General features: G+C 37.5%; 1 protein-coding gene across 8 annotated transcripts in view; it reads left to right on the top strand.

Moving 5' to 3' along the window:
- NALCN (sodium leak channel, non-selective) overlaps window positions 1–27,559 on the top strand; it is a 368,748-nt gene that overhangs the window by 285,250 nt on the left and 55,939 nt on the right. For 5 of the 8 annotated variants that reach the window (XM_032246166.1, XM_032246167.1, XM_032246165.1 and 2 more), the window contains 4 exons: window positions 10,660–10,733; window positions 18,559–18,645; window positions 24,539–24,640; window positions 25,077–25,146. In XM_032246166.1, the coding sequence (XP_032102057.1) occupies window positions 10,660–10,733; window positions 18,559–18,645; window positions 24,539–24,640; window positions 25,077–25,146 (333 nt within the window). The remainder of the gene's footprint in view (window positions 1–10,659; window positions 10,734–18,558; window positions 18,646–24,538; window positions 24,641–25,076; window positions 25,147–27,559) is intronic. The other 3 variants (XM_032246168.1, XM_032246172.1, XM_032246170.1) reach the window with 1 other exon arrangement.

Here is a 27,559-nt window from a genome sequence, read left to right as displayed (position 1 = left end):
GAGAGAACAGCCTATTTTCATCTTTAGGGCTTTTGCTCTTTGAAAGAATTTTTTTTTAAATAATAGCCTCTCTGCAGTACCATTCAAGATGTATCTCCAGGAGAAGAGTGACAGGTGACATGAGGCTACCATGTAACTATGGGCTGTATCTCAAAGGGAAGAACTGATGTTTGTCATGTCAAATATGAAAACTCTGTGCACTTCTCTCTTTAGCCTAAAAATGCTTGAATGGATAATGGATTCCCAATTTAGTCACAATAATGGAAAGGAAATAAAAAGATGCTTAAAATAAAATCAAAGCATTTTTCTTTCCTTTTTACCAGTCTTTGCAGTAAATTCTCAAGGTAAAAACAAAATATCCATGTGTGTGAGCACTCACCCTTTCAGCCAACAATTATTTTTTGAGGACTGTTATGTGGAAACAGTTTGCTGGGCCCTGAGTTAAAAAACACATTTTTCTATCTTCAACTAACATAAGAGTAGGAATTCCCTCTCAGTGATTATTTTTGCAGAATATTTAATTGTGGAACCATTTTTATGTTGGAATTATATGTCCGCTGTTTGTATTCCTTAGTAAATGTACTTTGAGAGTCAAACTAAATCAGTCTAGGATTAGGAAATTTTTATAAGTAATATACAAGGTTTCTAATCGCACTTTCTATATTGTGTACAAAAAAGGTTTCAAGGAGTTAAGGCTGCTGCTAAATCTATCTTAGAATTTTACATTTCGCTCTTCTTTTTAAACTGTTTCCTCTTCTGAGTGTAGTTTTGCTTATAAATTTTCTCTTCTATTAAGTGTTATGCTAGTCTCAGTGTGTTGTATTTGTTGCTAATAATGGTGTTCTTGTTATCTGTACCTGAAGTTCAAATGCAATTGAAAATAAATACAGACCAAGGACTGCTTCCTTGTGTTGCCATGGATTTTGAATTTGGAATTTCTACACCTATAATCCCAGCAGTTTGGGAGGCCAAGGCGGGCGGATCACCTGAGCTCAGGAGTCTCAGACCATGCTGGGCAACATGGTGAAACCCCATCTCTCTTAAAATACAAAAAGCTAGCCAGGCATGGTGGCACACACCTGTAGTCCTGGCTACTTGGGAGGCTAAGGCATGAGAATTGCTTGAACCTGGGAGGTGGAGGTTGCAGTGAGCCAAGATCTTACCACTGCACTCCAGCCTGGGCTACAGAGTGAGACTCTGTCTCAAAATTAAAAAAAAAAAAAAAGAAAGAAATTGAAATTTCTAAATTCACAAACAGGTTAAAAGCATCTGACATTTTCTCTAGAATCACAAGCTGCACTCATCTTTTTTTGTCTCTGCAGATTTCCAATCTTTGCCTTCCTGTTTAAATTAGATATAATTAAAAGTCATTTTGTCTTTTACTTTTATAATTAAAATCTACCTAACATATATTTGTAGTTTCTTATTATTAAGTACTGTATATTAAAGCTATCTAAATTTGTTTCAGTAATCAAAGGTATTGCTTTTCCCACGTTCTTTGCACAATTAGTTTCATTATTTGATGTGTAAGATGTTAGAGATTTGACCACAGTGACCCCAGGCTGCTGCGTTAGTGACTGAAGCATTGTCATAAAATTTGAGTGCAAAAGAATCAGATCAATTAAGTTTTAAATTGTATAGTTTCTTATTTTACAAGATGTTCCCATATATCAAGTGAGTTGATTCGTTTCAAAATAAGCAATCCTTCTTTGTAGTTTTCAGCTCGTTCACATTTCTTATTTTCAAAGACTAACTACATTCAAATATATGAAACAGAAAAAGGAATACAAATTGAAAGTGATATTTTATATGAAATTAATTCAATTTTCAAATATATTTCAAGCACCAACAATGCAGTGTTAGACAACGAAAGAAAATGTAATAAACAAAGAATACATTATCCATATCCTAAGAAGCTTACAATCTATTTGAAAGATAGATGTTTCACATAGGACAGGGATCAACTTGTGCTGGGTGCCTTGGACCCCAAAGGAAGGGTGAAGATTTGGTGTATATGTGGTGTGCACACGTGCACACACATGTACATGCATGTTTACATGCATGTTTTAACTCCTACACATAGTTTATTTACAGGGTTCAGAACATATGATATTGAAATGACTTCCAGTAAAAAATCTTGACCTGTCATCTAAAAAAAATTCACATATTAAGATACTCTTCAAAGCTTCATAACATGCAATTATAATCGTATTCACCTTTCCATACATCCATAATATCAACATTTTAATCTTGCTGATGCTCACATTAATCGCATCTTAAAATTTTCTTTCTAAGCATAATGTCATCTCCAGAGAAAGTGGATTTTATAGAAACATCTTGCCACACACATGATCTGTCATATGCACTTCGGGATTAATTTTGAATTCATGGGTGCATGAAAATTCAAATATAGTCAAATGAGATACCACCTTCAACCCATGCAATTTTAAGTAATTGCTTATTCCCAATTACTATATTTTATTTGGGAGACTTATTCAATAAAGTGCCTCATTACAATAATTATACTACACCTTTCTAGCAGGAATGACATTCATCCAGCTGTATTCATTGGACCATGGTTTTGTGCCTTACGGTCCTATGTTTTTATAAACACTTTCCCATTTATTATTAATCTGTTAATATTTTTAATGTGAGAAAAAAATGGAGCCAAACTTTTTCCCAGTTAAAACAGAAAGGTATTGTTAACATTGTAAGACAAAAAAGCTGTTGAATATTTATATTTGTGGTATGCTTTTGCAAGTAAATATTGATGGCTTCATTCTGAAGGTAGTTTCTAGGGAAAGCTATGGTTCTTTAGGTCTAAGCATTGCAGCGTCCCAAAGGACTGTATATGCAGGATAGGTCTGTGGTTACTCCTGGGTGATTGAATTAATCAAATTAATATTCTGATTGTTTGAAAGTTTTGACGGATCCCAGATTTTAAGGAATCAGTAAATGTAAAATATAAAAACTAAGATCATACTGGCTTTAATGAGTTAGGAAATGTATTAATCTCTCTTAGTGCTTCAGGGTCATTATTCTGAAAATCAATTATGCATACGTAGAACCAACAAAAAGTTGATTCGTTTAGATTTTGCATTAGGATGTGAGATAAGCGAGAGTTTATAATATGTGGAAACCAAATATTTCAAGTCAAGCAGATAATATTTTATTACAATATAGTTTAGTTTAGAAAATGCTTTTTTATACTAAGCCTAGTGACAGTTTACATAGACATCATAATGTAGTGAAAAGATTTGAACACTAAAGCTGCATGACCCAGAGTTCTCATAATAATTTTGCAATTTATTATCTGAGTGAACTTAGACAACTTAATTTTTTTGAGCCTTAGATCTTTAATCTGTAAAAAAGAGATAATAATACCTTACCTACCTATGAGGATTAGTTTGAAGATTAAGTTTAAAATATGTATATATCACCTCAGCACAGATCAAGGAGCCAAGAAATACAGATGTAGAGGTTTTAAAATGTACATTTTTAAATGTGCAATAGGCTTTGATAAAATTCTTCATTCAATGACTAGAGAATAACATTCTAATTCAAGAACACATGTATGATTTTTAAATGTAACCATTTACTATACCACAAAGACATCTAAACATACACATCAAAGTCCTAGAGTAGACATTATTTGACCAAAATGTCCTAAAATCAGAAACCTAAAAGCAAGAAAATAACAATCACAAAAAACCCTACACATTCAGAAATTTAAAACTACTTTTAAATAACCAAAGAAGAAGCAGCAATGAAAATAAGAAAGTATCTACAACCAAAAAATAATGAACAAAAGATGCATCAAACTTGTGGGAGGTAGCTAACAGCATTTTTAGAGGGAAAATTATAGCCCTACATGAATATCTGGTAAAGAAATAAAGGCTTAAATTAATCTTCCAAGCATTTATTTCAAGAATTTAGAAAACTGTCAACCAAGAAAACTCCAAGATAGCAGAAAGAAATAAATAATAATGAGAAAAGCAGATATTAATCAAAAGGGGGGAAAAGAAGTGATAAATAATATCAACAAAACTGAAATTTTATTTTTTGGAAACAGTAATGAAAGTGATAAATCTACTTCAAAATTCAACAAAAAAAAAAATTAGAGCCTTCTGTAAAGATGATAGAGGTATTGACATCATCGTTTAATCTTGAATTCGTACATGGGAAGAAAAAAAAAAAAAACAACATATAAAAACCCCAAATCTGTAGTCAATATTTACCATAAAATTTGGTAATCCACAAACCCTAAATAAAAGCAGTGTAGACAAACCAATAGCCACATGATTTGTATAGCATTAGTGTCTGTGGGAGGAAACGAAGCTTAGTTACAGAGCATCCAATGTTTATGGAAAAGTAAAACATCTTCTTAGCTCCATTCTGAGATTTAAAAAAAAATCCAGGAGTGGAATCAAAATTGAACAGGCCAGGGACATGGTGAAAAGGACAAAAGGAGAACTAGACAAATTTGTGGGGGGAGGAGGATTGGGAAACAGAGCTTGGAAATTCAGAAAGAAAGCCACCATATTTGATCACTATATTAAAACAACAGAAGAGGAAACTCTGAAGTTAACAGAGAAATACTAAACTGTTTGGGAAAACTAATTTTGTTTAAAAATGAGAAAGAAAAAATTATCAAAGCCAAATTGCTTGAAAATGTTATTATAAGAAAAAAAAATGAGCAGAATACTATCCCTGTAGACAAGGAAAGCAACATATAAAAACACACTCTAACCAGTTCAAACTGTAGCATACTATTGAAAAATTAGTTAAAAGACATAAAAATTACCTAAGGTTGAAATAGCAACATAAATAAAAGTTAGAAAAACTCAGAAATGAGGTGCCCCAACTCAGAAAAGTTATAAATTAAAGCAATGAAGACTAAGCTAGAAGGAACATAAAAGGACTTCAGATGATTCAAGAGTGAAAAATAAAAAATGAAGAGGAGGAAACTTTTTTAAATCAAAAAGGAATGAAGAAAGAGATAAAAATGATTTGCAATAAAAATGACAAATTGAAGACAGTCAAATGTCCAGCATCTGCATTATAGGTGTCCCTAAAGAAGAAAAACCACAGCAAGAGACGAAAACGTGTACTAAACTTTTCTGAAACATAAAACGATTTGAAACCACATATTGATAGCACACACCTAAAAATATTGGATGTAAATGATTAAAAACCATGCATATACCAGACAAATGACAGAATTTAAATTTTTTTTAAAAATTGGTATCTAGCCCAAATAAGAACAAGTGATTTATAAAGGAAAGAACATTAAATTATCATCAGGTTTTTCAGCAGTGATACTTTATGTCAGAAGGATGTAGAGTAACATATATAGGATGCCCAGGGAAAGAATATCTGAGCCAGATTTTTTTCCATCCAGAAAACTGACTTTCAACTTTCAAGGTCAGAGAAGCTGTTAACAAGATCGAAGAATATGAGTAATGTAAGATATAAATTATCTTGTTCAATGAACCTTTAATATACTAAAAAACATGCTTCAGATAACCTAAATGAACTCCAAAAGGGACTCTTAAAACATCTGGCATAAAAATTCACAGTCCTATGTAAGAACTAAGACTACATATGGTCAGCATGAAGAATAAAATATATAATAATTATTTCTTCTAAAATGGATAGAGTACAGATATACAAATGAGGAGGTGAATGGTAAGAAGTTATGCCCACCCTTAAAACATTCAGTAGTTTTCTTGGTTGTGTTAGGTATTTTTATTCTGAGACTATTGTTTATGAAATGTGAAATAAAACTGAGTCACTATGAGACAATCTAATTCTGGTGTCCCTGGTGCTCTTGATAATCAAGAGTGCCCTTTGTGGAGAAAACAGGAGATACAGATATCATATAGAAAAGCTTAGGTAAAAATAAAACTTCTGAGTCCTGAATTTAAATTGAAAACATCAGAATAAACCCAGGCAAAATCCTTGAAACAGTGACCAACTCCATAGCAATGAGCATCGTGGACTCTAGATATGTTTTTGAAACCCCATGTTTCAGTTTTCCAATAAGTAAGCCAGTGCTTCTTGAAGAAAATGGTTGATTTTGCATGGGAAATGTGCAAGATGATCTTGGAGCACCTTGTCATACCTAGGAACCAGGAAGATTTGTCAAAGAGTACAAGGGTCATATAAAAAGAACCTGTGGACTGACCAACTTGAAAAAATTCCCAGTGAGCCCAGTAAAGATAATTTGACTTACAGTAAGAATGATAATTGACATGGACTGAAATTCATTAAACATCAAATATGTTTAACTCTTAAGTTCATAATGACATTTTAAAAATGGTAATTGGTTACCTTAAGAGGATGATAGAAAATTAATTAACCATATAAAATTAATAAGTAAAAGTCAATAATCAAGCATTTATCTTGCCTTTTCCATACTAATTTTGCTACTAGGTAACCAAGTAATACATCAGGGAAAGCACCTCATTATAAAACTATCCCAGCTAATAAATGAAAAAGAAATGACAGTTTTGCAAACTGAATGAAATCAATGGATCTGAGGAATGAACATCAAGACCCATAACATCACAAAAAGAAGCACATTCTGTGCCTTTCAGTGGAAGAATCTGACACTACCTATGGCCTTGCCAAAGAGATCAAACCAGAGTCTGTCTGATGAAACCTCTGGATCCAGCTGCCAATTTTCAGGAAATAGAGGAGTGTGTTGAACTGCACCAAGAGTGCGCTTTCAGCAAAATCCAGACTCTCTCTTGGCTGGGTGTGGTGGCTTACTCCTACAATCCCAGTATACTGGGAGGCCAAGACAGAAGGATCTCTTGAACCCAGGCATTTCAAGACCAGCCTGTGCAGCATGAAGAAACCCCATCTCCAAAAAAAAAATTTGCTTTGCTGTGTGTAATGGCATGTGCCTGTAGTCCCAGCTACTCAGAAGGCTGAGACGGGGATTGCTTGAGCCCAGGAGGCCAAGAGTGCAGTGAGTCGTGATCATGCCACTGCATGCACTCCAGCCTGGGTGGCAGAATGAGACTGTCAAAAAAAAAAAAAAAAATCCAGACTGTTGAAAACTACAGGTCAAATGGCCAAGCTTCCTCTATTTTAAGGAGAAAAAAAAGGGGTAACCTGTAGATCATCCTTTTTTAGGGTAGATTAAAATAATTAAAAGACATTACCAAAAAATCAGGAAAATTCATACATTCGAATGTCTTTCAGGCCCAAATTATTCAATTACAAATAACTCTATGGGAATTGATCTGAAGCTTTTGAATTATGTGTTAAAGTATGTAATTCTGGAAATGTGTAAGTTCAAGACTTTTAAAATATCTCTATACTGTTTGATCATTTAAATTTACTTGTTTTATTAATTCTGTCAAAGAATTGTTATCTGAGGCTGTTGGATATTTTCGGTTACAAAGAAAACCAAAGAAAATATTTTTCAACGTATCTGACTTTTTTCAAAGCAAACTCTTTGTAAATACCTCATTCATCCCCTTCTTTTTTATTTCCACATCTCTGACATGTTTAGATCCAGAATGAGCAGTTACTGACTTCTTTCATAGGTGTAATTTACAATTCCAGATCTAAAATTACTTATCATGAAATGGATCTCTGTATTCTTTGTTTTGCTAATTATTTCAGGTGATTGTCAATATCTTTTAGTGCCAGAAGAGGGCAATGCAGAGCAGCGTTGCTCTGAGTTCTTTGTGACGAATAGCACAGTCTAAGAATGCCCTTTGCCAAAAAAAATGTATGCAAAGCTTTGCTATAGAAGTAAGAAAAACAAAGGGAATAACTAGATAATCACTAAAGGCCATCTTTATTTGGTAGAAAAAAATAATTAAGGTACATAATGATCTAAATACATATCTAGCACATCAAATATATATCAAATATGCATATGTATAAAGAAGACATATATGTGTATCTATATAGATATATGAAAGAAGATATATATGTGTGTGTGTGTGTGTGTGTGTGTGTGTGTGTGTGTCCTTTCCTTCTTTTAAGAATATCTCAAAGGCCGGGCACAGTGACTCACGCCTGTAATCCTATCACTTTGGGAGGCTGAGGCAGGCAGATCACTTGAGGTCAGGAGTTCGAGACCAGCCTGGCCAACATGGTGAAACCCCATCTCTACTAAAAATATGAAAATTAGCCAGGTATGGTAGTGCACGCCTGTAATCCCAGCTACTAGGGAGGCTGAGGCAGGAGTATTGCTTGAAGCCAGGGGGTGGAGGTAGCAGTGAGCGGAGATCACGCCACTGCCCTCCAGCCTGGGCAACAGAGTGAGACTCTGTCTCAAAAAAAGTACATTCCAAAGCTAAATCTGATGTTTTTCTATTATAATATTTATTTTCCTGCTACCTCTGGCGTTAAAGAACAGTTCTCAAGTACTCCCTTGTATGGATTAATACTGTATTTTGTCTTAATCAGTTCAAGCTCAGAACAGAGGCCATTCAGTAGCCTTTTAGCAATCTTGTTGTGCAGGGCAGAAATCATTTAGGCAATTGTGTACCAGATATTATTCCAAAGGTTTTCCCTAACATGAAATTGCAGGGGCAGTAGGTAAGTGATTGGATTCAGGCTGTCATCTTCCACTAAGGGGAAGACAACTGGCACATGTTATTGTCCTATGAAGATGAAATAAGAGTTGTGGGATCCGGAGTCCTCTCTTAAAACTCAGTCAGCCTCTGTGCCTGGGTCTGTCTCAGGACTATGTGTGTTCTTAGGTGTCTAAAGAGCAGATGCTCCGTGATGATAGGGCCGCCAGCTGAGTCCTCCGTCCTCAAAAGCAGCTCTAAGCACCTTTCCTTAGGAGTTGAGCTGTCAACTCAGACGTGTTAAATCCATGCCAAAAGTCAACTCTTTACAGGAGGGGAGAAGTAGGAAAGCTTCATGAGACATCATTGGAAATAGCATGTACGAGCTACCAAGGAAATGGAATTTCCAGATAAATGGCATCCTCTCTTGTCTCCTCATCCATACATTAACTTTTCTCCTAAGAGTTCTAGTGAATAATGAAACCAATTCAGTTTTTCATTTTTGAACGGAAAAATGAATGAGCCACCTTTGCTCATGAGGGGGAAATTGCCAGTATGTTCCATGGGCCTGACCTTTATTATGTATCCGCTGTAAAATGTGAAAAGTGAATTGCTAGTTACGATGTTCTCTAGGCTGTCATTTGTGACTAAAAAGACCTGTCTGTGACTCTGGTTCTTCTCCACTATGGCTTTATGAACACATTGGTTGACATTATAGCATCTGTTCATAGCTTTGTTTTTAGAATGGGATGCTGTGGCTTTGTACCTCAACATACCTAGCCCTTGTTGAAAAGAAACTAACGAGGTGGTCTGTTTTTACTGAATACAGAGTTTTCTGTCTTCTGAGGGTATTTTCCCCCCTCAACTTTGTTTGAAACACAGAATGCTCTGTATGGCTTCTTCCACTTGCCTGGTTCCAAGATCTGGCTAGCACAGCACTTATACCGGTAGTTTGCCCCAAATTAACTTGCCCTGTGCACATACGTCTGCTTCAGTCTTTCGTCCAGTGCCAACTTTGCCTTTAGGAATCTTAACCTTCCTTCAAGGCTCAGTATAACCTCCACTTTTTCAATGAAGCCTTTGCCGACCGGTCCAGACTCGCTGCTCCACCGCAGAGAGCTCCAGCTCCCCTCTTCGTTTTTCTCCTCTGCATGTCATCTAGCACTGTGCTGTCTACTGCACTGCACTGGTCACTGAGGACCTCATGTGTCCCACCCTTGTTTTCCTATCTAGTCTATTCACTTCTAGAAACCAAGAACTCCAAATTCTAATTACCCTAAATCTCCTATGGTCACTAACATCATGCTAAGTTCTCAGTCAATCTAATCTATTGATCAAAATGAATAGGTCTCAATTACTATCTTCAGTCTGACTCCTGGAGTCACACTTTCCAGTTAGTTATCATTTATTCTAGTTAGTTACTATTATCAATCTAGTTATTTATTTTTTATGATGGGAACATGATGGCCCACTTCCCTGTTTTCTCTTTGCCATTCTTCTGCCTGCATTAACTCCTTGTACACCGTCCACCAATCTGACTTCGGCAACTAGCAAGCCACACAGAACTGAGCTTGGGGAGTGTATCTTCAAATTTATAGCCAACATCCAGGAAGATTTTCTCCTTAGTTCTCTTCTCTGAAATAATCTTATCATCGCCAACTAGCGAGAAACCATGAATGGCCATTTCATTCGTCCCCATGTCTGCAAGGAAAACAACTCCTAAACTCATTGTTCAGATTAGAGTTGGGTTATAGGCAAAGAACCTGCAGCAGACATAATGTGGATTAGAGAACATTGCACCAGCCAAAGACAAATAAGGAGTCCAGCATGAGCGTCAATGTTAAAGTCTTTGGAAACTGAAAAAGCCTGTTCAGACGAAGGCCATTATCACAGAGAGGCACAGCCCATGCACCCCATCCATGGCTGGGGCATGGGGCCTCACAGGTTTGTTCATGGCGCTGCCCAAATGAAAGCAAAAATAGAAAAGAATGGATTGTATGACGATGCTTTAGTGAAAATATCCGTGTTTCGTGTTTTAACAATGTCATCTATTGAATGATTTGACAGTGTATGATTTCTTAACATTCCGAAACTAAAGTGATACTCTTACAATTTTCAGCTTCGGAAGTCTGTTTTCAGCATCAGAGCAAGGAACCTTCTGGAAAAGGAGACTGCAGTCACTAAAATCTTAAGGTAACACCAATTAATATTGATACATATTTAAACACAAGTGGGGTTATATTAATCAAAAAGCAGCTTTTTTAAAAAATGAATTAATGTTCTGGGCATCACATCAGCATATACTTTCTGCCAGAAAGTAGCTTTGAGTTTCTATATACTTATAAATAACATCAAAGACATTATTGTTATTTCTAAAAATAAAAAATATTTTATTAGCTCAGTAGGCCTTTTTTCAAGTATTTAAACATAAAGGATAAGTATAAACATTTACCAAAAGGTGAAAATAACTTACTGTTATTTTTAACAGTTTTATATCTTTTGTGATATCTAAAGGAGAAATCACAATCTAAAGGATAAACGGTAAAAGAGAAAACTTTTTCATTATAATTCATTAATCTATTAAGAACACATTTATTAAAAATCTGGAAAAGATAAAAAGTATACCAATCTTCTTAGAATGCCTTATGAACATATACTTTTAAGGCTACTTTCTAGAAGATGTCCTGAAGTGAAGCATCAATAAGGAAAATTAAGCAACCTGCTGAAGTATTTTATAAGACTATGTTATATTATACAGTAACATGATGAGTATAAAAACACATAAGCATTTGGAATAGTATTTATTGATACATACATTATATAAACATATGTAAATGACACAACTCAAGATTGGGAGCTAGAGGTAGGATCGCTCATAAGGCTAGTGGACAGATTCATGCCAGGAAGACCCCTGCAAACCTGTGGTGAGTGGTAAGAAGTTCTAGCTCCCTTCTACTAGATTCATTATTAGGAACAGACGTTAAAGCATTCTCTCCAGAATGCATATTACTATAACTCGGAAGACAGTATGAGGAAATAAAGCTTAGTATGTATGATCTTTAAAACTATTATTACTTTATAATACTACCTAAAATTTGTATATAAAAAACATTCCTAACTAATCAGGACAGTATTTCTCGCTACATTGGCTGACATTCATGCATAGAGTTTAGTATGTGTTGGAATAGCTGTTATGTGATGAAAATAATTATTTCTGGGGCTTGCATATTATCACCACAGACAAGGTCTCATTGAAATAGACAACCTGTGTTCCAACTCAGGCTTGCTCCCGACTGACTGGTAACTCCATCCTGGTTACCATCAGATCACGCAGTGAGGCTGGCCTTGAACCACACATGTTACATCAGGATCATGATTCCAGCTGCACCTACACCAGACAAGTTCATGGTAGGGTCCTACAGCAATGCTGATCCACTCACTAAAAAGAGAAAATCACCCTCAAACCAGAAACTACCCACAAGGACATCGTAACTCTCAGAGTCTGCAATGAGAATCTGCCTTTCAAGTCAGGAACTACAGGGACCTTACTCACCTGTCCAGCACCCCTGCCTTGCAGTGAGTGTGAATGGGCCGTCTGGATGAATGGGCTCCCAGAGTCTTTCCTAGGCAGAAACAGAATCTTGCAAAGAAGAGATATCCAGGCCTCACTTCCCTAGGAACTCTTTCCTAAAACTGATCTGTCACTTTACCTTTTTCACCCTCCTATCCTTATTTACCCCTCTCTCAGTTTACAAAAGAAAGGTAAAATTCTCACTCATCCAGAAACTATGCTATGTATTAATCTGGATGTAAAATCCTCTGGGTTGCCGAGTAAAAGGACCGTTCCCACCTGGCTTTCTCCAAATGGAGGGTCCCATGGGGCCATGCCTCATTATTTATCCAGGTGACAATTTTATGGATAACTTCCTTCCCAAAACTATCCACCTTAGAGCTGGGCCTTAGAAATAACATGATTGTCACAAGGGCGTGTGGTTACATGTTATTTGAATTGAAAAATAAAGCCAGACTTTTTCTGACAGATTCAGCTAATTGGTTCGACAATGAAAACTGATTTTAAAAGTACACAATGTCATAAAATTGAATAGATTGGATGGCTAAGAATCTCCAACTTTTTTCTCAAAATTATTTTCAAGCACAAACACAATAATGCTAGAAATTACATTCTTCTATTTAACATGGAACCAGAGGAATTTAGTTGCTGATTTTCAAATCTACAGAAGTGTTTTTTTTTTTGTTTTTTTAATTACATAATGTACATAAGCAATATTTTTAACACTATCGGGGAATATAGACCCCTCAAACTTGCCCAACAATGGTGTAGTTAGGGGATACCCAGAGCCAATAGTATTTTACGACAGCCCAGCATAAAGCAAAATGAGAGGCAGTGCTTTAGAACTGCCGGAACTATGTTACCTTGTGAATCTCAGGAAATAAAAAGGCATAATTTGAAGAAAAAAAAAAGAATTTTTTAAATACAAATTTGATCTTATAAAGCCATTTCGCTTTTTCTTCTGTGGGAATGGTTTCTTCATTGTTTCTACACTAGTCTCTGCATGAATTAAGGGCAAATGCAAAATCTCAAACTGATGCTTTAGAAATACTTATCATTTCACCACTAATCATAGTAGTAACAGTGGCAGTGATACTATACCTGCATTATAAAATGATCCATTAGTTAAAAAGTCAAGGAGAGATTGGATCTGTGTCTATGGGTGTTTGTGGGCATCTTTATGCTGTTTTTGTAGGAACAATAGCAGCTAAAAGGAAAATGAAGAGGGAGAGTCGTGATTTTTTTAAAAAAAGGAAAATATTTGCAGTAACCTCAGGACAATTGATTCGAATAACCTTCCACAACATAGGGAAGGAGAAAAAGCTCTCCACACTCTTTCACTGTCTTCTTACTGCCTCTAGAGACTCTGCTCTCCCAGGCTCCAACCTTGCTGCCTGTGGATTAAACTCTGCAAGGATTCCTGGGTAACTTAGCAGTAGGGTCTCCCAGGACCATTTGCATTTTGAAAGAGGGCTTTTACAAAATGAAAGGGCTTTAAGACAAAGGGGATGCAGATTCCATCTTTTAATAGATGGGTCTACCTAGATACAAATAAGCCTGACAGAGACTGCCGCTTTAGTGTTCTATCACTTTTTAACTTTCTAGGTTTGTTATTTTCGTAGAATTATTGTCTTTAGTCTCATCCAAGAGGTTCCTCGCCAGGGAGGTAAGTAAGAGAAGTATACGGAGGCTTGAAAAAAAGACCTGAGTTGGATCATTTTGGCAAACATCACAGGTTGGCATTCGTCCTAATTTGTGTGCAGATAGAGATAAATCACATAAACTTTAAATCCAGAGTACTAAAAGAAGGGGAAACTTTTATGAAATATTAGTATCTTAGGATAACTTTTCAAAAAATGACAAATATTTGGGAAAAAATTAAACAAAGCAACTCCCTGACTTAAGGTTTCTGGAGGCCTGGCTGGGTAAATGGGCAATTAATTTAAATTCTCAGCTCTCGTGTCTACTCCATGGGAGTGGGAAGGAGGCGATCTTCAGGTCCCCCCCAGTTCTCCTGGGGGATACTAGGCTTGGTGTTCAATCCCCCCTGGCTGGCATCAGGCTCTGCTTCTCTGTAGCCTTGAACAACTCACACATCTGACCCTCAGTTTTCTCGTCTACCTTAAAAAGGTTGTCTGAATAATCCATTGACCAAACAGTGAAATTTAACGCTTATTCCAGTAAGGGAAGCTGCCTCGTTGTCTTCACAGTATCTCAGAAGGGATAGGTCAGAGGTGGCTATTTGTAGGGTTTTGGGTTTGAGTTTCAGCATCCATAGGATGGAGGTCTGTTTGAGATTAGGCAGAATTCCTGATACGAGTTGACTATTGAAGATGTTGATACGGACAAGTCATAGTACTGTTCTGAAGACGGCAGTGCTGTAGTTGAGGACCAGGTAGGGAAAGTGACCTGCCTGGTACCTCTCCACTGCTTTCCATGTTCTTTCCCCGACTTTGGCTCAACATTTGAGTTATCCGTTCTTTACAGGGGGTTTGCCCTTCTGATTTCATTCTCCTTCTTGACTTGGGTGATCTAAGAAGAAGAAAAATAAATGGTCACCTTCTGCTATCCTCTTCACATACGAAATTTATTTTTCCTTTTGTGCCTTTTAGGTTTTTAACCAGACACGTGTATTACCTTTAACAAACAAATACTACTGATTTTTATACGTCCTATTTTTTTCAAGTTTGGGATTGATGGACCCCATTGGGTAGATTCTTGACAAAAATCCTAATGAATACCAATTATTTGTAGGTGTCTAGCTTGACCAGTTGAGCGACCTAGTGTCTGGAGAAGGGGGTTGACCCGGCAGTCTGTAGTTCAGATAAATGAATTTGGGTGAAGTGCCTGAAGCCAACAGTGAGGTTGCTGACTGGTTAACAGCTTTACCTTCCTGGACAAGTCAAGTCATATTGACACAGAGCCCTCAGCTCTCAGGCCTGGAAATTAAGCTGGAAAGCTGCCAGGGGTCTTAGTTCTCAGGGGACCCACATTTCCAAATATCCATCTTCCATTTGAAACAGGATCCACATTATTCTAACAGAAAGTATGTTATATACATTACTATGAGCAGGAAATTCCAGCCCACAGAGGAAGAAGTCTTTCAGGGAGGAAGGGCCCTAGTGCCTGAGGTATGTGACTCACAGGTAGAATCACCCATTTCTACATATAATCATCTTTAATTCATGTTCTTGTATCTTTTTGAATTAATTGATGTTTTGAGAAATAGAAATGAATTTTTGGATATATTTGAGAACCCTTTGATGAGAAAAAAAAAAAAGTAGTCTATTTTTACAGAACTTGAGAATACTGGCCCATGCTAAAATGCAGATGATTGGCTTGGCACAAACAGGCATCTGTGTTGTTGTTTTTTAAGACTCATATGAAGAGGATTGAGAGAGAGAATGTTCCACTACCTGAATTATAAAATCCGAGATTGCTATTAAATTTGTTGTTGTTCTGACTTAGACTATATCGTTCAGCTCTACTAAAGAAAGCTTCTTTTCAAAAGGCAGTGACCTTTTCTCCGCATCAGGCAAAATCAGAAATAAATAGCAATGTGCTTTCAAAAGCGTCCCTACCTTTGTTGAGATTTCCTCTAATTCAAAGCCCTGAAATTGAGCAAAATGCATTATCATTCCTGCGAGGCTGAATGAATAGAGAAATGTCAAAATAAAACAATTAAACATTTTACATTATTTTTGAAATTTCCATCCTTTTATGGTTTGCCATGAGTACCTCCTTAACAGGGAAAATATCTTTATAACCTTTCAAATGCTCAGTCTCATATGATGTTTACATTCTGACATTTGGTTTTATAACATAGCTTTCTTTGCCATGCGCTTGTATTAATAATTTTTAAGCCTTAAGGAATAGTCTTTAGTTTAATGCTACTTACTACAGAAAAAACTTAAACAGGTTTAACAAAATACGTAGATTAGTTTTTGTCTTATTCATCATTTTAAAAGAATCATGTAATGACTGTACATACAACTTATATGCTACTTACATATGTATAAAATCACTATGTATTTATTAATCTGCAATTTCTTAAATGACATTAGCTGGATTTTTTCCCTGACAGAAGGTGCCCCTAAGAATTCATGCATTCATTCAAGAAATATCTCTGGAGTGTGTTTCACATGCTAGGCATTTCACACCGTTTGCTTTTTCCCATTTGGAAAGTTCTCCTTTCAGAATTATTGTTCCATAGGTCAGCCCAGCTATTCAGCAGCCTTGGATAAGGTCATGTTATTTCTCTGCAGCTCTGCATTCTGGGCTGAACTAGCAAGACACCCTCGACACTGCTGCGAGGAACTGAGTGTGTTCCAGTGTCCCCTGGACCTTTGAGCTGCACTCCTCAGTGGAAAGGGAGGGTAGTGGACTGACCCTACAGATGAGAGAAACGCAGAGACCCCTGCAGCCTAGGGTCTGTGCCAGCTCCCTGAGATAGCAGCAGGCTTTTTTTATCAGCCTTTGGTATGAATAATCCCAAGTTTTAAGAAAATAGAGTATTGAGAATTACTGTCATAAATATTTGTCTTTGCAATTCTATTAAGGCTGCCTGGTTATTACTGGCTTTTTCTTAAGATTTTCCAGACCCTTAAAAACTCTGTTAGGGTAGTTGAAGGACTATTTGCAAATAAACTAGGCAGACAGATGAAAATTAAGTGTGTTCAGAGAACCATAAACTAAGGAGACAAGATATGTGTCTTTATGGTTTTGCATAAAACATAAAATAGTAAAGATCTAAAAGTGGCAAAATATAACTAACTTAAACAAAAATAATATATTCTAATCACATTTTTAGATGGTATCTGATTTGTGGTAATCAAAATATATTATATTTTATTGAGATAACATGTGATTTATAGATTGTTTTTAGATAAACCCAAAAGTGAATATAATAGTGTTATGGATTAGAAGGGCTACTGAGTTTTTTGAGGTGGAGTTTCGCTCTTGTCACTCAGGCTGGAGTGCAGTGGCAAGATCTTGGCTCACTGCAACCTCTGCCTCCCAGGTTCAAGCAATTCTCCTGCCTCCCAACCTCGGCTAATTTTGTATTTTTAGTAGTGACGGGGTTTCTCCATGTTGGTCAGGCTGGTCTCAAACTCCCGACCTCAGGTGATCCACTCACCTCAGCCTTTCAAAGTGCTGGGATTACAGCCATGAGCCACCGTGCCCAACCTGGGAGGTTTTGGCTTTTTTTAAATAAACTTTATTTTTTGAGCTGTTTTAGGTTCACAGCAAAATGGAGCAAAGGTACAAAGATTTCCCATGTGCCGTCTGCCCACACACAGGCACAGCCTCCCCAACCATTAACATCCCCACCAGAGCGGCACATTTGTTACAAGTGATGAACCTACACGGACACATCACTATCGCCCAAAGTCTGTAGTTTACACTAGGGTTCACTCCTAGTATAGAATATTCTGTGGGTTTGGACACATATGTGATGACGTGTGTCTACCATTACAATACCATACAGCGGAATTTCAGTGCTCTAAAAATCCTCTGTGCTCCACCTGTTCATCCCTCGCTCACCACAAACCCTGGCAACCAATGATCTTTTTACTGTTTCTACAGACATAGAAAGGCACATAGAAATGCATAGATATGTGTCTCCATAGACGTGCATTGATGTTTATGGCAGCTTTATTGATAATTGCCAAAACTTGGAAGCAGCCAAGGTGTCCTTCAGTAGGAGAATGGATAATCAAACTGTGGTCCATCCAGAAAGTGGAATAATTATTTAGCATGGAAAAGAAATGAGCTATCATCATGAAAAGACATGGTATAAACATAAACGCATGTTACTAAGTAAAAGAAGCCAGCCTGGAAAGTCCACATACTGTATGATTCCAGCTATATGACTTTCTGTGAGAGACAAAACCATAGAGATGGGAAGATATTTTAACAAGGTCTTTCTTTTGTTATTTTGTCACTGGAGTGTAAAGTCGTATAAAAAATAGAATACCTATCTCTTGAAAATTGGCCAGTACCGTTTCTGCCAATATTTACAAAATTTCACTTTTATTGTAGTAAATAGTTTAGCCTTTCCATTGTAATTTGCACGTTTCTGAGTCAGTAGTTGGGTCACTAAATTTGGAATGATGCGGGGTTGCAGACATTTTTTATGCTGAAATTTAATAGACACACTAAAGGCATGGATTTCTCATGAGTTAATTTTTCTTTTTTGTGTATAGTGTGGGTATAAGTTCCTAAGATAAAGATATTCAAGGTTTATTTTATTTTCTGCCTACAATGAAGTTCTGGTCGCCCATGTACTCACATTTCTATGAAAACATTTTTATGAATAACACAAGATTGGGAAGAACTAAGTCATGGTTGCTGTGAAAGAGCCAGATCCATTTACTTGGGACAGGGCTGATTCACAAAGGAGTGGGTATCCACTAGGATAAAAATGCAGCTGTTTCCTCATCTCAGCAAGAGGCCATTACCGAGGAGCTCACCCATTAGCATCCGCTGTTGTCTCTACTTGGGAAGATCACATTGTCACTCTAGTGGAGTCAGGTAAGAGCCATTTCCAGGAAATACTCATTATCTATTCTCTTAGTTATACTGTCATAATTTTACATGATTACCACTGAAAGACTATTTTCCTGTTGTCTGCTAATGTGATTACATTACATTAACCAACCTCGGATAATACTTTAAAATGTATTACTTGTGGAGTTCGAGATTTGAGCAAAATCCCTCAAATGTAATGCTCTGCAAAGTTATACTGCAGTTCCTTTAGATGGGAATTACATTTAATACCGATGGTATGTGTAATCTAACTTTTCTATAATGAGTGAAAATAATTTGAAGACTCATAGGCCTCTCCCTTTCATTACAGAATGTGTAGGCTTTTCCCCCACCCCTGTTCTGGGACATTAAGAAAGAAGACATGGAGACAAAGAAGAAAAGAAGCGGGGACCCCCTGCTACTGTGTCTATAAACAACTAGTGGTGTTTAAAGGCTAATAAAGCTCCAAAGATCTCTCTTATAACCATAATCTTTGGGCCAATTTTAAAATATTTTAGATGGAGAAATGTCAAGAAAAATAGAGACAATTTCAAGACATGATTCTCTTTTCCCAACCTCCATAAAAGATATATATATATATGGCTGTCATATAAGGAGCAATTGAAATTCCACAGCACAAAGGCAATGCAGGGGGAGAAAAAGGCTCAATCTTTCATATATTTTTTTTTCTCAAAGGCTTGGCAAGAAACCAGGGGTAATATTTTTGCAACTGGGAATGTGTGTTTGCTGAAGAATATTCCCACATTTGAATCATCCTCAGGGGTCCTCATCTTGTTTTACTTTCAAAGGTAGAGAGGGCATAACATTAACCCCAACTGGGAAAAGGAAAATGCCTCACTGTAATTCTCCTCCAGGGAACAGGAATAAAGGGATTACATATGCCTGCATAATGCAGAATTTCCTCACTCAGACAAGACAAAAGACTTCATTATTTTTCACCAGACACTTGAAGTCTTGTGCCTCCCAGTTGCAGAAGACAAGGAGGCAGGACAATTTTTTATATCAAGCCACTAGATGGAGTTCCTAAGAAACTGGCCTTCCCATACTTGGCATTATGAAGAGATCTAGGGGAGATGTTAAAAACCTTGATACCTGACACTACCCAGTCTTTCCCCTAAGAAACGTGAGACTGTCCCTGAAGATCACAGTGTTTTTCCAGTATCAGCTTTGCTTTTACTCTGGGCAGCAAATAAATGAACATTTTCTTCCTGAAGACGTACCTCGTTTGTCCTTACGTGAGACCAAAAGGCATCTCAATCCTAATGAAAAATTTAAAATGGCAAAATATAACACCATGGAATATTCAAGCACTTCTGCTTCTGGGTAGATCTATTACTTGGTAACGTTAAGGATGTGTGCATCTCATTTCTTATATAAAATAAATTTCAAATTCTGTAGTTATTCACTATTTGGGCTTGCAAGTATTAGATTCCTGTAAGAGGAGGTATACGGAAGCCACGTTTCCAGTGGCAGATCAGATCTCCAGTTAAAGAAATGGAAATGAATTCACCTGCGACAGCCTGCTCTGCTCCACACTGGCTTTCAGGCTTTCCTAACATCTTTCATATACAACATAGAGAAAGACTTGTGAATTTTTTAGTTGCAAGAATCAGTGTCTTTTTTTTTTTCATTACTGTCTCTTCTAGTATAGGTATGCAGCTCATTATTCTTGAGTGGCATCATAATCTAACTTGAGATACAATTAAGATTGTTTAACTTGCCCCTTTAAAAAGCATATTTTAAACACGCTATTTTGTCCATGATTATTTTCATGCTTCAAAAGCGTGGATTGATCAAAAATTAAAGTATTTGATCTTCACAGAATTTCAAGGTTCATTCATTCCAAAAATATTTATTGAGCACATACTGTGGGCAAGAGCTGAGAAATAATCATGAACAATTTAAAAGACAACCCCTGCTCTCTTAGAGCTCTTTGGAGCATGGCATCTGTGAAGAAGTAAAAGACCACAGAGAATGGCATGGAAGGAATGAGGTTTCTCCTGGTAAAGATGAGGCCAGAAAGAAAGGTAGAGGGAAACCACACAGGGCTTTGTAAGCCACACTGCCCATTAGGCCTAGTCTTTTTATGACAGTGATAATAACTACATTCGTGATCTGTTGCTGCATAACAAATTACTCCAAAACTTGAGTGATTTAAACAACACATTTTTAATCTCACAATTTTAGTCAGGGATCTGGGCATCACTTAAACATCTGTCTCTCCAAGTTGTGTGCATTTGGACTTGAGTGGGAAAAATACCACTCAATCCTCATGAGCTGTGATAGGAAGGCCTCAGTTCCAAGCGGTTTGCTGGATTCCTCCCCAAGTGGAACTCTCCACAGAGCACCTGACAACATGCCGCTTGCTTCATGGTCAAGCAAGCAAGAGCAAGTCAGCATGAGAGAGGGAGAGAGACAGAGCACTAGGAAGACAGAAGTTACAGTGTTCTGTAATCTCTCCCATTCTTCTGCTTCTTAGAAGGAAGTCACTAAGTGCCACCCACATTCAAGGGGAGGGAAGTACCCAAAGGCATGAAACCCAGAGGGCAGAGATCATCAGGGTAATCTCAGAAACCTGCCTACCACAATACCATATGGACGTTCATTCAAGAGAACATTTGGTTTGGGATGATAATGCAGTATGTTTATTGAGAGTGGAGGCATGGAGACCAGTTCAGAGGCTGCAGCATGAGTCCATAGTGGACGTCACTATCGGTCAGAACAGAAAAGACTTGGCTCCCACTATCCTCTGCCAAACTTGCTGCTCAGTCCGCAGTGCTACGTAGTGTTTTAACATCTGCCATGACACGAGACAAGATACAACAGGAAATAATAGCAACTAAAATTCTAAGAAAGTGTCGATGTTTCCAAAGCACTGTCACATTCATAATCATCTTCTTCCAACTCCCTCTGAAGTCAGAAGGAAAGGCTTTATTGTTCTCTACGTTTTGCATATGAGAAATGGAGGCTCAGAGAAAGCACATCACCTATCTAAATCCCACAACTTATAAAAACTGAAGTGTGTGCTTCTCAAGCTTGTGTTTTCTCAACTCATCTAATCCATTAGACTTCCAGACAAAGGCAGAACTTTCCATCAGCAGCTGCACTTCGGGGGCCACACAATCCCCATGCCCCCGCTGCTGCCCTCCCTACTCACCCTCCCCACCTTTTCAATTACTCATTCTGTTCATCAAGCAGCCTGAGGGCCAGGAATCAAACTTCCCAGGAATGGGAGGCTGAGTGATAAAGCGGTCCCTAATCTACTCACAGCCTAGTAACGGTAATAACTAATGATAACAACACGCCGTAAGCATTAAACAAGCTCAGTTAATAACATACTGTAGGAACATGGAGTATATAACAAGTCATTTTTTTGTGCTTTCATATAGGTGAAATATTCATTTCTCATTTCATGTTACTTTTCAGAACCCATTTATATCAGTCTGTCATTATATTGTGCATGTTAAAACACTATTTGGTATTTCATGGTTTGCCTCACTGTATATGCTTATACATGGTAGCATTGTATTTTCTTTCAAAAATAATAAAGCGAACTTTCACCATGCTTTTGTATGAATCTGGGCACACTGGTCTTGGGTATATGTAACCTCTTAGCAGATCTGATTGTGTCCAACTGACATCTAGAGCTTTCTGCCAACACTGTTATTTTCCAAAATAGCAAAATGTCTTACATGGCCGAGGAATGTGACAATGGCTTAGGTACCACAAGCCTGTTTCATTATGAGAAACATCCTATTGTGGGAATATTTCTATACCTGTTTCAGCATCCAGGTGAGCTCCAGGCCAAAGGATTATAAAACCTCCTTCCCATTCCCTTGCTCCTGTGTCCACCATCCAATCTCAGGTTTATAACTTCCATCTGTGGTTCTTCCCTAATGCACCAGGGCCCTGTGTGGCCAGTGGTCTCCTTGTATAATGGGATTAGATTTTTCAGAATGTTCTCTTTAGATGTATTTATATATCTGTACAAAAGTTGTTTCATGCTGTTTAGTAAGTGAAAAATAGTGATTATTTGGGGTTTGTTTCCAAGAATACATTTACATTCAGTGAATTTGTATGATTTTTTCATAGATATTCACCATAGTTATCTTCATCCACATTAAAATTATTTTTAAGTACTTAAATATGACATATTTAATAAGTTCTTATATATTATTATAAACTAAGTTCTTATGTGATATTATGTAAGTTCTTAATAATATAAATATGTTATCTTTAAGTACTTTAAAATGCCTCTATTATACAGGTATCATAAGAGCTATTTTAAGTATGCTAAGCTCACACATATCCTTTTCTCAAAGATCTTAACTCTGAGACAGACAGTAATAATATTCAAAGCCATTCAAGAAATGCATTGTAAGAAACATGAATATGAAAATATTATGTAAAAATGGCAGGATTATATGTTCAGGTGTTGAGCAAATAAAGTATCATTCAATTTGCATATCATAAAATCGTTGATTTTTCAACCTATGAACTATCTTTCAGAGCAAGTCTTTCTCTTCATTTTACCAATAAGGGAGGTGGGCCCAAAGATCACCCAACTAGTTCCTCACAGTGTAACTTCTGGCACACAGGTCTTTTAATGCCTTGTGTGATTTTCTTGCCACTAACCAACTATCTCAAAGGAATTCCTGTCATTCCCAGTTGGAGAAAATTTTCTGGAGAAGATTTTTTTTTTTCTCTGACCAAAATTGTTCACACCACAGGTGTTAGGCCACCCAATTGCTTTCACTCGTTAGCAAATCTGAAATTAACACAAGCCCAGTTATGGTGTAAAGAGAACATGTTTGTAAAAGTCTTCATGGTTTAGCGAATACGAAGCAAGTGGTAACTGGTTACCAGTAAGCTGCAAGCTCCTGATTGAGGTTGCTATAGGTAACAATTCCAAAAACTGTGTGCTTTTTTTAAAATTGTGGTTTTAAAAACAACACATAACATTTGCCATCTAAACAATTTCTAAGTGTACAGTTCAGTCGTGTTATGTTTACATTGTTGTGCATAATTCCAGCTGTAGTTACTTCTCTTTATGACTCATTTTTGCTTCTAAACTTTGTGTTTTCCTGTTTTTCTAAAGTTCTGCAAAATCTCCTTGGAACATATATTTCATCATTCCAGGAGGCTGAGTGGACAAATCCTTCCCAAAGGGGGTTTATTAGAAACCGACATCATGATTGGTTGTGTGTATTAGTCTGTTTTCATGTTTAAAGACATACCTGAGACTGGGCAATTTACAAAAGAAATAGGTTTAATGACCTTAGAGTTCCATGTTGCAGGGAAGGCCTCACAATCATGGTGGAAGGTGAAAGCCATGTCTCAAGTGCCTGCAGACAAAAGAAGAGAGTTTGTACAGGGAAACTCCTCTTTTTAAAACAATCAGATCTCAGGAAACTTATTCACAGTCACAAGAACAGCACGAGAAAGACCTGCCCCCATGATTCAGTTACCTCCCACAAGGTCCCTCCCACAATACATGGGAATTCAAGATGAGATTTGGGTGGGGACACAGCCAAACCATATCACTGTTGGTAGGCTGGCCTTCCTGCTTATGGTGTCCTGATAGAAGCTCTACCATTATTTTTGGAGAGGAGGGAGGAGGCAGAAGGAAGAGAGGCCACAGACAAGCTTTCTGTTTATTTTCCAGCCCCTCTTTCATAGCTGTGATAATTCTGCTTTGTAAGTGTTCTTGACACAGAGCATGAAGTTCATTTTCCTTTATAATTATACATTATTTGCTGTATTTTGTCTTTTCATTGGTGTTACCTTTAAAATAATAAAAGTAATGAGCACTTATGCATTATTCATCCCAAGTGTACAAACCACGCATTTATCTCGGGCTCCTTTTCTTTTTTTCTAGAGCATGCACCCGACAGCGCATGCTGAGCGGATCATTCGAGGGGCAGCCGGCAAAGGAGAGGTCAATCCTCAGCGTGCAGCATCACATCCGCCAAGAGCGCAGGTAAATACTCAGGAAAACAGGGCTTCAGAGACGCTAAGGAAAGGGATTTGATAGGAAATGGTCAGTGTACACAGCCACGACTCTCGGCCCTGCCTGCTGGACAGGCATGGCTGAGGAACCGAGTTCTGTTTGCTGTTTGTTACAATAATGAAACACCTAATCAGATCCAAAGATTCAAAAAATCTCTACTTCACCATCCTTTTCCTTAGAGATGGCCAAATTCTCACTTTTAACATCAGAAGGAAAAATTCTGAATTTTGTTAGATGGGATCAAAAACATATGGGGAGACTGGAAGCTTCTGCTATGAAAAGAAATCATAGGCATTTGTGGTGTTGTAGCAGAAAAAAGTGTTTTTGTTTTGATTTTATCATGGTCACGGCTTGAAAGGCCAGTTTGATCTTGAGATGTATTAACCAGTGACTGTGGTTGTTTTAGGTCACTAAGACATGGATCAAATAGCCAAAGGATCAGCAGGGGGAAATCTCTTGAAACTTTGACTCAAGATGTAAGTTTTAAGCAGAGCTTTGGATTTCAGAAACCTGATTATGAAAATGTATTTAAATGACTACTTAGACAATGTCAGTGCCTGGGTCTTTCTGCTGCATTCTCATGTCTCCTTAAAACTTCAGACCAGAGGGAATCGGGAAACTCAAGATATGAATTATGGAGCCAAGCACCAGAAGTAACTGTTAACAGCAGAAAACTCCGGTCATCCCACACAAAGCACATGTCTTAGTTAAAATCGTAACACAAAAGTGTCATATCAGTTGTATTTGACTTGAAATTAAAGACACTTTAAGCATTTTATGTAGGACTGATTTGCATCATTGACTTTGAATATTTACTAAGTATCAAATATTCTAGAATCTAGATCGAAGGTCTGTAATTTCAGGGCTTTACAAATTAGGATGTGAAATTTTATTTCTAGAAGAATTTTTCTGTCAAAGACTACCTAGTATTTTCCAACAAAGTTTTTTGCTTTTAGATTCTAGGTCATTTATGCATTTATTTCCTGGCTCTATAGTTAACAAGTGTTTGTTATGTGCTAGGTCCTCTTCTAAGGAATGAGGAGCAGTGGGGAAATAAGACAGACTCCATGCCCTCCTGGAGCTTACATTTTAGAATAGGAGACAGATAATAAGTTGGTAAAAATGTAATGGAATTTCTGGAGTGATTTCTTTTTATTTTCCACCATCTCTCCATTACTGTGACAAATTCTCTTTGTAATGTAAAGTAAAATGAAGTCGTGTAAATAAATCAAAGGTGGGGATTTGGGGGCAGGGATTTTTAGATAGAATGGTTATTGTAGACCCCTCCACATTATCCCAGAGACCCAAATGAAATGCAGGAGCCATGAAAAAATGCAGAGAAGCCAAGCATTAGATGGCCCAGCAGCTATACCATGCAAAGATTACAGTCAAAGAGTTGGGAAATGCATATTAAATAACTATCATTATGAAGCTCTGATTAAAAGACAGGTCTTTGGTTGAATCTGGATAAACTGGCTAAAAAAGCAGTCTTGAATGTTCAGAGCCAAGGATGGCACTTGAGAAAGGAGAACTAGCAAGAGAAAGTTAGCAAAGCCTTAGGGTTATTTTGTTTTTGTCTTTTTCACCACTTACCTCTTAGTTCTTGAGTTTTTGGATGGCGTAGCCTACTACATCTGCTTTCATTCTGTAGAAACTGCTGTTTTAGTCCAAGTAGATGATTTTTATTGAGTGTTCCAGGCAAAATCAAGAGCTAGAGGTAGTTGATGTGAATACCTGCCATCACCGATACCCTGTAGACATGGTTCTCATTGGCACAGAGATCTTTTACGGCCATGATTTTTAATATCCAGAGCCCTATCTGATTGGCTACCATATTGTTGACATGGAATTGCCATCAAATCCAACACGTGACCTGTGCACTTAGAATTGCAGAGTCAGACATATTGCATGCAGAACAATTTCAAGTGAAAATGCAAAGAGGCAACCCTCCTTCAAAGTGCCTTCCTTCAATATGTCACCATAGAAATGTACAACCTGCTTAAGAATGAAATCAGAATGTGTCTTTGAAAATATGTGTTTAATTATAGGCCATGTTTGAATAGTCTTTTTTTTTTTCTTTTTTTTTTTTTTTACTGATTTTTTTTTTGAGATGGAGCTTCGCTCTTGTTACCCAGGCTGGAGTGCAGTGGCGCGATCTCGGCTCACCGCAACCTCCGCCTCCTGGGTTCAGGCAATTCTCCTGCCTCAGCCTCCTGAGTAGCTGGGATTACAGGCACACGCCACCATGCCCAGCTGATTTTTTGTATTTTTACTAGAGACGGGGTTTCACCATGTTGACCAGGATGGTCTCGATCTCTTGACCTCGTGATCCACCCGCCTCGGCCTCCCAAAGTGCTGGGATTACAGGCTTGAGCCACCGCGCCCGGCCCCTGTTTGAATAGTCTTAATGCCGGAGGCTTACGTCTTCTTCAGAGACTTCCTACCACATTTCTCACATAGAAGTATAGCAAAATCCATCTCCCACCCTCTCTAAAGCAAAATGCCATGGGGTTCTGATTGTTTCCAATAAATTCTTATAATGTCTTTTCTTCCACAAAGGAGACATTTAGATTGGAGAATTTTAACTTTTTCGCTTATTCTGGATGATAGGAGATACAGATAATTAAGTCTAAGGAGTGCTTTCTTTAAAATCTACTGTTATTGGAACTCTGGCCCTGCACGTTCCGTGGGGTCCATCTGAGGGCTGGCAAGGCCCTGCATGGCCCGCTCACCGCTCTTAGATTTGCCCGCATTGGCCTCCTGGATATTGCACGTGTAGACATGCCAGGCCTGCTCCCAGCTCTGGAAGAACATGTCTGCAGCCCCACCACAGCCTGCACCCTCACGCCCTTCCAGTCTTCCTCAAATACTACCTTCATATTGAGGTCT

The sequence above is a fragment of the Sapajus apella genome, unplaced genomic scaffold, assembly GCF_009761245.1.
Source record: "Sapajus apella isolate SASKATOON/1434 unplaced genomic scaffold, GSC_monkey_1.0 scaffold60, whole genome shotgun sequence".
Classification (NCBI taxonomy): domain Eukaryota; kingdom Metazoa; phylum Chordata; class Mammalia; order Primates; family Cebidae; genus Sapajus; species Sapajus apella.
Note: the sequence above shows the minus strand (reverse complement) of the source record. Positions and strands in the feature narration are given on the sequence as shown.